Source organism: Telmatherina bonti (assembly GCF_933228915.1).
Source record: "Telmatherina bonti genome assembly, chromosome: 6".
Lineage (NCBI taxonomy): Eukaryota > Metazoa > Chordata > Actinopteri > Atheriniformes > Telmatherinidae > Telmatherina > Telmatherina bonti.
In genome coordinates this window covers 6,931,384-6,942,205 of record NC_136624.1, presented here as the reverse complement: position 1 = coordinate 6,942,205, position 10,822 = coordinate 6,931,384, and the positions used below count along the sequence as shown (strand labels likewise).

Genomic DNA, 10,822 nt, shown 5'->3' with positions numbered 1-10,822 from the left:
ACGAACATGGTTCTATCACTTTTTCAGAGTTTTTTGTGTCCAGTGTGTGTGTGTGTGTGTGTGTGAGAGAGAGAGAGAGAGAGAGAGAGAGAGAGAGAGAGAGAGAGAGAGAGAGAGAGAGAGAGAGATTCTACAACTGGAGATTTGGTTTCAGTAAATTGATAAACAAATCAGTAGATCATCGTCCTTGAAGAACGTGTGGTCGCGCTGCTGCACGTGCACACGAGCCAGATGATCCCTGTCAGAAACAATATGGAAAATCGATCAGTGATCATTGTGTTTTCAGACATGAAGCTGCTTCCAGTTCATCCCATCTGTCAGATATTCGCCACTGGGAAGGTGAAGAAGTGTGTGTGTGCGCGCGCGTTTGAGCAGGCAGTCGATGACAAATGAGGGTAAATAATCGGCAGCAGTGGGAGGTGTTGGAGGAGGTGTTGGAGGAGGGGCGGAGGGGGGGGGGGGGGGTACAGCCCCTGACCCAGAGAGAGGAGCAGAAAGTTCTCCAGGTAGGATGTGTGTGTGTGTGGGGGGGGGGGATCAATGCCTTCAACCTGCTCCCGCGCTCTGATTGGCTGCTACTCCTTTGACAGACACCTCGGTCCCTCCCCCCCCCATCTCCGGCATCCTGCCTGAAGTGAGTGTATGATGTGTGTGTGCGCGTGAGGACGCCGGCAGACTGAAGCGAGCCACGGAGGCAGCCTCCAACTCCAAACCCGATGAGCTCGCAGCCCTCGCGCTCACGCACACGCTCTGTCCGCGCGGCGCTCTCCCTTCAGCCCTGGGAGTCCAGAGGAGGAGGACAGAGAGGAGGAGGACAGAGAGGAGGAGGACAGAGAGGAGGAGGAGGACAGAGAGGAGGACAGAGAGGAGGAGGAGGACAGAGAGGAGGACAGAGAGGAGGAGGACAGAGAGGAGGACAGAGAGGAGGAGGACAGAGAGGAGGACTGGCGGGGTGAGAGGCAGACCACCATGGCTTCGGATCCGGGTCTGGCCGCGGTTCTGCTGTGGACTATTTCCCTCCAGGCTGCGCGCGCCGCGGGAACCAACACCAACGAAGGTAGGACTGCGCGTTCGTGCGCGCGCGCGGCTCTTCGGAGTGTAAAGATGCTTTAAGTTGGTGCGCGTGCACACCTGAAGCCGCGTCCGGAGACTGACCTGAAAGTTTCCTGCGAGCAGCTGGCGTGGGGTGCGTGACAGCTGCGGTCACGGCGCGCGTGTCAGGTTCACGCGGAGACGTGAGAGCTGCTTTGGGACCAGTCAGGGTGCTGGACTCCTTTCAGTCCGGGATCCACATGGAGTCCGGGTCTGTCTGCTCACATTCCACGCTCCGGCGCGTGGAACCGATCAGATGTTTCTGATCAATAAATGATTCCATCAGAAACATATCGATCCTGAAACTACAGGAGAAAATAAACTGCCATATTTCACCTCGTTTGAGGATTTTCTGGGTTCATTCCAGCCTCCAGATGTGATCCCACTGATCAGAGGAACTTTCCCACACCTCCTTCCATCTCCACGCGTGTTCATTTCCACACGCGTGATCCCACGACCACCTGACTCTCCTCTACATACAAACAAGTTATTTTCCTGCCAGAAAACAGGAGATATTACACATAACAGCTACTTTTATGAAGCCGCTTTAATTTTAAATCATTTTTATGTAATTAGTTTCATTTAATTTGCTTTTAATATTTTTATTTATTTATTTGAATAAATATTAATTTATTCCTATTTATTTATCAAATACGAATCAGTTTAATATTAAATCTAGTTTTATTCTACTTCAGTCTTTTTCTTTTTGGGTTTTTTTTTATAATTTATTTTTTCTATAATTGGAAATAAATTCAGGCATTAAAAGGTGAGGAGCTGTAGGTAATGTCAGGACAGATAGGAGGACGGTTTCTGGCCCCTGGGCCGTATATTCATACTGTAAGTAATCTGAGGTGTGTGCATGTTTCCAGATGCACACACACACACACACACTCACACACACACACACACCTGCTGTGGGTTTGTTTACTTCCATCCTCTCGGCCTTCATCTTTCCACCATCAGACAGAAATCTGTTGTTGTCACTTGTTCAGCTAATGTCACGCGACCGAGTCCCCTGCCACCTTTCTATTTGTTTAGGAGTGTGTGTGTGTGTGTGTGTGTGTGTGTGTGTGTGTGTGTGACAGGGTCTCTGACACGGGTCTGGTCTCGGAAGCCTGAGTGACAGCCGACAGTCGGCCTCCTGACGGCAACGTTCAGCGTTTTACTGCTGCAGGAGGAAAAAAGCAGCAGAAAGATGTAAGGATGGTGGAGAGGCGGAGGAGGGAGATGAGTGCTTTGGTTCAGGTGGGATCACCTCAGTGCAGGAGAGGTGAGGGCAGCCACTTATCTTGTGTTAAGCTGCATAGGGTCGAGCCGGGCCGCCTCAGGTCAAACGGAGCTGTACATCTGGAAAATCTGTACATCTGAACCACCATTAAATCCCAGTTTTACACGTCTGGATGGATTTTTTCACGCTCATTCAAAACCTGCACATTTCGCTCCACCTTTCCCGGATGGAGGATCCTCGTATGGGAGCACATTTAACATCTTTTTTAATTTATTTTCCTCCTAAAATAGATTAAATTCATCTCCACAACTACAATATAAACCCTAGTCACTACAGAAAACTCACACATGAGATTACCAGAATGAGATAAAGTCATCTTGGAAGTGAGCAAAGGAAACGTAGGAATGAGTAAAGCAGCTCTAGGAACAGGTAGATCAGTCCTGGGAACGAGCTAAGTAGTCCTACGGACCAGTAAATAATCCTAGCAATGAGTAAATAAATCCTACGAATGAGTAAAATAATCGTAGGACTGACTAATTCGGATTAGGGGGATTAAGTAGTTGTAGGAATGTGTGAACTAGCAAGATGTTTGAGTCAGACGAGACATTAGCAGAGTTTTTAGAGCGGGAATGAAAGTGGGATGTGTGATTGTGGCCGCTAGCTGCTAGCATCAGAGTTTCTGTCCCGCCGTGACGATTCTGTAACCTGCAGAGTCTCTGCTTTCATGCGACGCCTCGTTCATGTGCAGAAATGATCAGTGATGTTCTCATGTTTTCAGTTTTAGCTGAATTTGTCCCCGTCATGTCGCTATGCTACATGTTAGCATCGCTGCTATGTTACGCGTTAGCATCGCTGCATCCTAGCGTGTTCTGGACCGTTGGGTCTCATGCTGCTTGCTGTACTGGACGGGTTTCATCGGGAAGAGGAGACTGAGTCTGTTTTTCAGTCTGTAATTTATCTGCAGGACGATTCTGTTGAAGTTTATCTCGATGACGAGAAGCTAACAAGCAGATTCCACAAACAAAAACAAAACAAGACTTTGGGGTAGACAGATATAGTTTCCTTTATTTGGATGCAGAAAGTGTAGAAATAAAGAAAAGCTGATTAAAAAAAGATCCCTGGTTGTTTTTAAGGCGAAACATTTGTTTATATTTATATTTTGTTTATATTTCACATATAAAAGCGAGTTGATGTGTTTTATGTGGCAGAATACAAACAGCAGAATCACTTAAAACGCTCTTCAGATAACCAAAAATCACAACATCTTATGAAATGACAAAGTTAAAACTATCATACAGCTTATTATATCTATGAAATTAATGTGAATTCTGCACATAGAAACCTGAAGCTCCATAAAACAGAGGAGCTCTAAAAAAAAAAGTGTTTTTGAAGCTAAAACCAGCGAATATTCGTAGAAACACCGACGTTTTCCTGGAAGCCTAAAATGTAACCGAGATTTTCTGATAAGTGAAATTAAAACGTGCAAAGGTTTTTATTCAGCTGTTGCGGAAAATTAAAAGAAAGTGTTGGACCTGACCTGCAGTAAGGAAGAAACAAACGTCTGGTTTTTATAGAGAAATAAGTTGTTTTTCAGGCTGTTAGTCTGAGTCCAGGAACGCTGTTCCCGCCTCCGATGGGGAAAACATTCGGTTTCATTCGGAGGGAAAATGTTTGAGCTGGATGAAGAGCTGGAGGTGAATGTGGTGGTGTTGGAGGTAAAGCTGTCCGGACAGGCGTGCAGGGATCCATGTGGCTGCGCACGGCGCTCTGAAACACACGCTACGGCCATTTTGTTTGTGTTTATTCTTCATGTTTGTGGAGATTCTCAGGGTTGCTGTGCTCCGTCCTCGTTGACGTGCACTCATAACGCACGTGTCCTTCAACATGCCGTCGTTTATTCACCCTGGACTGGAGCGCTGTGTGTCTGTGTGTGTGAACAGTTAACATGTAAACGCATCCATCAGGCCTTGGTTTGGCGCTCAGAGCAGCGATAAGACACAAATCTCTGACTTCATATTTGTTCAGAAAAAGGCGTTTTATTGAGTCTTTCCTGACTTGGTGCGTCGGACGGGAGAATCTCGCAGACGTTTTTGTCCTGCAGAGGGAAGAACAAAAAGCAGAAACGGAGCAGGAAGGTTTGGTTTCCGTGGCTGAAAAACTCACAGCTTCTCATTCGCACTCAAATCTGTTTTTATGTTATTTTCTACATAAAAATTACACTGTAAAACATGTTAAGTTGAAATAAAAAGTATTTATCTGGATTTTATTTAGATTTCTTCATTTTGCTTTAGTTGATTTACTGAATATTCTAAAAAAAAAAAAAAAAGTTAATTTATTTGAATAAATTTAATTTTCCTTGTTCTAGTAATTATATAAAAATATTTGTATATTTTTGTAATTTAAAAAACACTTTATGTTGGCAGCTTAAACATTTTAAAACCATCCGAAATATTTCTTAAAGCTTAAAGCTAAGAGAGGAAAATTATATTTAACTATTTATGTTTTAGAAATAAATTAATAAAACATGTTCATCACAAAATTCAAGCTAAAATAAAAGAAAAAAAACCAAAACTGTTCAATAATTATTAATATTGAAAGCATCTGAGCTTCCCTGCAGGTCCTGACAGGACCGGCTTATAGGACATGCTTATTAATGATGAGTAAAATTAAATAATGTGAAGGTGTAACGGGATAAAAAATGAATGAATCAGTAGAAGGAATAAAAATATTGATTACATGATAAAAAAAAAAATTTTAATCTCTACTCTAAATCTCTACTGTTTCATCTTTACTCCCCATTTCATGATTAGTTTGTCTTTAAGGACAAATTTCAGACGTGTTTTTACCGTTCCTCACCGTTCCTCACCGTTCCTCACCGTTCCTCACCGTTCATCACCGTTCCTCACCGTTCCTCACCATTCATCACCGTTCCTCACCGTTCCTCACCGTTCCTCACCGTTCCTCACCGTTCCTCACCGTTCATCACCGTTCCTCACCGCTCCTCACCGTTCCTCACCGCTCCTCACCGTTCCTCACCGTTCCTCACCGTTCCTCACCGCTCCTCACCGTTCCTCACCGTTCCTCACCGTTCCTCACCGTTCCTCACCGTTCATCACCGTTCCTCACCGTTCCTCACCGTTCCTCACCGCTCCTCACCGTTCATCACCGTTCCTCACCGTTCATCACCGTTCATCACCTTTCCTCACCGTTCCTCACCGTTCCTCACCGTTCCTCACCGTTCATCACCGTTCCTCACCGTTCCTCACCGCTCCTCACCGTTCCTCACCGTTCCTCACCGTTCATCACCGTTCCTCACCGTTCATCACCGTTCATCACCGTTCCTCACCGTTCCTCACCGTTCCTCACCGTTCATCACCGTTCATCACCGTTCCTCACCGTTCCTCACCGTTCCTCTCCGTTCCTCACCGTTCCTCACCGTTCATCACCGTTCCTCACCGTTCCTCACCGTTCCTCACCGTTCCTCACCGCTCCTCACCGTTCCTCACCGTTCCTCACCGTTCATCACCGTTCATCACCGTTCCTCACCGTTCCTCACCGTTCATCACCGTTCATCACCGTTCATCACCGTTCCTCACCGTTCCTCTCCGTTCCTCTCCGTTCCTCACCGTTCCTCACCGTTCCTCACCGTTCATCACCGTTCCTCACCGTTCCTCACCGTTCCTCTCCGTTCATCACCGTTCCTCACCGTTCCTCACCGTTCATCACCGTTCCTCACCGTTCCTCACCGTTCCTCACCGCTCATCACCGCTCCTCACCGTTCCTCACCGTTCATCACCGTTCCTCACCGTTCCTCACCGTTCATCACCGTTCATCACCGTTCCTCACCGTACCTCACCGCTCATCACCGTTCATCACCGTTCCTCACCGTTCCTCACCGTTCATCACCGTTTCTCACCGCTCATCACCGTTCCCCACCGTTCATCACCGTTCCTCACCGTTCCTCACCGTTCATCACCGTTCCTCATCGTTCCTCACCGTTCCTCACCGTTCCCCACCGTTCATCACCGTTCCTCACCGTTCCTCACCGTTCATCACCGTTCCTCACCGTTCCCCACCGTTCATCACCGTTCCTCACCGTTCCCCACCGTTCATCACCGTTCCTCACCGTTCCTCACCGTTCATCACCGTTTCTCACCGCTCATCACCGTTCCCCACCGTTCATCACCGTTCCTCACCGTTCCTCACCGTTCATCACCGTTCCTCATCGTTCCTCACCGCTCATCACCGTTCCCCACCGTTCATCACCGTTCCTCACCGTTCCTCACCGTTCCTCACCGTTCATCACCGTTCCTCATCGTTCCTCACCGTTCCTCACCGTTCCTCACCGTTCATCACCGTTCCTCATCGTTCCTCACCGTTCATCACCGTTCATCACCGTTCCTGACCGTTCCTCACCGTTCCTCACCGTTCATCACCGTTCCTCACCGTTCCTCACCGTTCATCACCGCTCCTCACCGTTCCTCACCGTTCCTCACCGTTCATCACCGTTCATCACCGTTCCTCACCGTTCATCACTGTTCCTCACCGTTCCTCACCGTTCCTCACCGTTCCTCACCGTTCATCACCGTTCCTCACCGTTCCTCACCGTTCCTCACCACTCCTCACCGTTCATCACCGTTCATCACCGTTCCTCACCGTTCATCACCGTTCCTCACCGTTCCTCACCGTTCCTCACCGTTCCTCACCGCTCCTCACCGTTCCTCACCGTTCCTCACCGTTCCTCACCGTTCATCACCGTTCCTCACCGTTCCTCACCGTTCCTCACCGCTCCTCACCGTTCCTCACCGTTCATCACCGCTCCTCACCGTTCCTCACCGTTCCTCACCGTTCATCACCGTTCCTCACCGTTCCTCACCGCTCCTCACCGCTCCTCACCGTTCATCACCGTTCCTCACCGTTCCTCACCGTTCCTCACCGTTCATCACCGTTCCTCACCGTTCCTCACCGCTCCTCACCGCTCCTCACCGCTCCTCACCGTTCCTCACCGTTCCTCACCGTTCATCACCGTTCATCATCGTTCCTCACCGCTCCTCACCGCTCCTCACCGCTCCTCACCGTTCATCACCGTTCCTCACCGTTCATCACCGTTCCTCACCGCTCATCACCGTTCCTCACCGCTCCTCACCGTTCCTCACCGTTCATCACCGTTCCTCACCGCTCATCACCGTTCATCACCGTTCCTCACCGCTCATCACCGTTCCTCACCGCTCCTCACCGCTCCTCACCGCTCCTCACCGTTCATCACCGTTCCTCACCGCTCATCACCGTTCCTCACCGTTCCTCACCGTTCCTCACCGCTCCTCACCGCTCCTCACCGCTCCTCACCGTTCATCACCGTTCCTCACCGTTCATCATCGTTCCTCACCGCTCCTCACCGCTCCTCACCGCTCCTCACCGTTCATCACCGTTCCTCACCGCTCATCACCGTTCCTCACCGTTCCTCACCGTTCCTCACCGCTCCTCACCGCTCCTCACCGCTCCTCACCGTTCATCACCGTTCCTCACCGTTCATCATCGTTCCTCACCGCTCCTCACCGCTCCTCACCGCTCCTCACCGTTCATCACCGTTCCTCACCGCTCATCACCGTTCCTCACCGCTCCTCACCGTTCCTCACCGTTCATCACCGTTCCTCACCGTTCATCACCGTTCCTCACCGTTCATCACCGTTCCTCACCGTTCCTCACCGCTCCTCACCGCTCCTCACCGCTCCTCACCGTTCATCACCGTTCCTCACCGCTCATCACCGTTCCTCACCGTTCATCACCGTTCCTCACCGTTCCTCACCGTTCATCATCGTTCCTCACCGTTCATCACCGTTCCTCACCGTTCATCACCGTTCCTCACCGCTCCTCACCGTTCCTCACCGTTCATCACCGTTCATCATCGTTCCTCACCGTTCCTCACCGTTCCTCACCGTTCCTCACCGTTCATCACCATTCCTCACCGTTCATCACCGTTCCTCACCGTTCCTCACCGTTCATCACCGTTCATCACCGTTCCTCACCGTTCATCACCGTTCATCACCGTTCCTCACCGTTCCTCACCGCTCATCACCGTTCATCACCGTTCCTCACCGTTCATCACCGTTCCTCACCGTTCCTCACCGTTCATCACCGTTCCTCACCGTTCCTCACCGCTCATCACCGTTCATCACCGTTCCTCACCGTTCATCACCGTTCCTCACCGTTCCTCACCGTTCCTCACCGTTCCTCACCGTTCATCACCGTTCCTCACCGTTCCTCACCGTTCATCACCGTTCCTCACCGTTCCTCACCGTTCATCACCGTTCCTCACTGTTCCTCACCGTTCCTCACCGTTCATCACCGTTCATCACCGTTCCTCACCGTTCATCACCGTTCCTCACCGCTCATCACCGTTCCTCATCGTTCCTCACCGTTCCTCACCGTTCCTCACCGTTCCTCACCGTTCCTCACCGTTCCTCACCGCTCCTCACCGCTCCTCACCGTTCCTCACCGTTCCTCACCGTTCCTCACCGTTCATCACCGTTCCTCACCGTTCATCACTGTTCCTCACCGTTCCTCACCGTTCCTCACCGTTCCTCACCGTTCATCACCGTTCCTCACCGTTCCTCACCGTTCCTCACCACTCCTCACCGTTCATCACCGTTCATCACCGTTCCTCACCGTTCATCACCGTTCCTCACCGTTCCTCACCGTTCCTCACCGTTCCTCACCGCTCCTCACCGTTCCTCACCGTTCCTCACCGTTCCTCACCGTTCATCACCGTTCCTCACCGTTCCTCACCGTTCCTCACCGTTCCTCACCGCTCCTCACCGTTCCTCACCGTTCATCACCGCTCCTCACCGTTCCTCACCGTTCCTCACCGTTCATCACCGTTCCTCACCGTTCCTCACCGCTCCTCACCGCTCCTCACCGTTCATCACCGTTCCTCACCGTTCCTCACCGTTCCTCACCGTTCATCACCGTTCCTCACCGTTCCTCACCGCTCCTCACCGCTCCTCACCGCTCCTCACCGTTCATCACCGTTCCTCACCGTTCCTCACCGTTCCTCACCGTTCATCACCGTTCATCATCGTTCCTCACCGCTCCTCACCGCTCCTCACCGCTCCTCACCGTTCATCACCGTTCCTCACCGTTCATCACCGTTCCTCACCGCTCATCACCGTTCCTCACCGCTCCTCACCGTTCCTCACCGTTCATCACCGTTCCTCACCGCTCATCACCGTTCATCACCGTTCCTCACCGCTCATCACCGTTCCTCACCGCTCCTCACCGCTCCTCACCGCTCCTCACCGTTCATCACCGTTCCTCACCGCTCATCACCGTTCCTCACCGTTCCTCACCGTTCCTCACCGCTCCTCACCGCTCCTCACCGCTCCTCACCGTTCATCACCGTTCCTCACCGTTCATCATCGTTCCTCACCGCTCCTCACCGCTCCTCACCGCTCCTCACCGTTCATCACCGTTCCTCACTGCTCATCACCGTTCCTCACCGTTCCTCACCGTTCCTCACCGTTCATCACCGTTCCTCACCGTTCCTCACCGCTCCTCACCGCTCCTCACCGCTCCTCACCGTTCATCACCGTTCCTCACCGCTCATCACCGTTCCTCACCGTTCATCACCGTTCCTCACCGTTCCTCACCGTTCATCACCGTTCATCATCGTTCATCACCGTTCCTCACCGTTCCTCACCGTTCATCACCGTTCATCATCGTTCCTCACCGTTCCTCACCGTTCCTCACCGTTCCTCACCGTTCATCACCATTCCTCACCGTTCATCACCGTTCCTCACCGTTCCTCACCGTTCATCACCGTTCATCACCGTTCCTCACCGTTCATCACCGTTCATCACCGTTCCTCACCGTTCCTCACCGCTCATCACCGTTCATCACCGTTCCTCACCGTTCATCACCGTTCCTCACCGTTCCTCACCGTTCATCACCGTTCCTCACCGTTCCTCACCGTTCCTCACCGTTCCTCACCGTTCATCACCGTTCCTCACCGTTCATCACCGTTCCTCACCGTTCATCACCGTTCCTCACCGTTCCTCACCGTTCATCACCGTTCCTCACTGTTCCTCACCGTTCCTCACCGTTCATCACCGTTCATCACCGTTCCTCACCGTTCATCACCGTTCCTCACCGCTCATCACCGTTCCTCATCGTTCCTCACCGCTCATCACCGTTCCTCACCGTTCCTCACCGTTCCTCACCGTTCCTCACCGTTCCTCATCGTTCCTCACCGTTCCTCACCGTTCATCACCGTTCCTCACTGCTCATCACCGTTCCTCACCATTCCTCACCGTTCATCACCGTTCATCACCGTTCATCACCGTTCCTCACCGTTCATCACCGTTCCTCACCGCTCATCACCGTTCCTCATCGTTCCTCACCGCTCATCACCGTTCCTCACCGTTCCTCACCGTTCCTCACCGTTCATCACCGTTCCTCACCGTTCCTCACCGTTCATCACCGTTCCTCACTGCTCATCACCGTTCC

General features: G+C 51.3%; 1 protein-coding gene across 1 annotated transcript in view; it reads left to right on the top strand.

The window, feature by feature from the left end:
- Positions 1-969: 969 nt before the first annotated feature.
- Positions 970-10,822, top strand: part of epha8 (eph receptor A8) — a gene marked incomplete at both ends in the record, with an annotated part of 183,131 nt that continues 173,278 nt past the window's right edge. The window contains one exon of the mRNA XM_079242729.1: positions 970-1,057. Within this exon, the coding sequence (XP_079098855.1) occupies positions 970-1,057 (88 nt within the window). The remainder of the gene's footprint in view (positions 1,058-10,822) is intronic.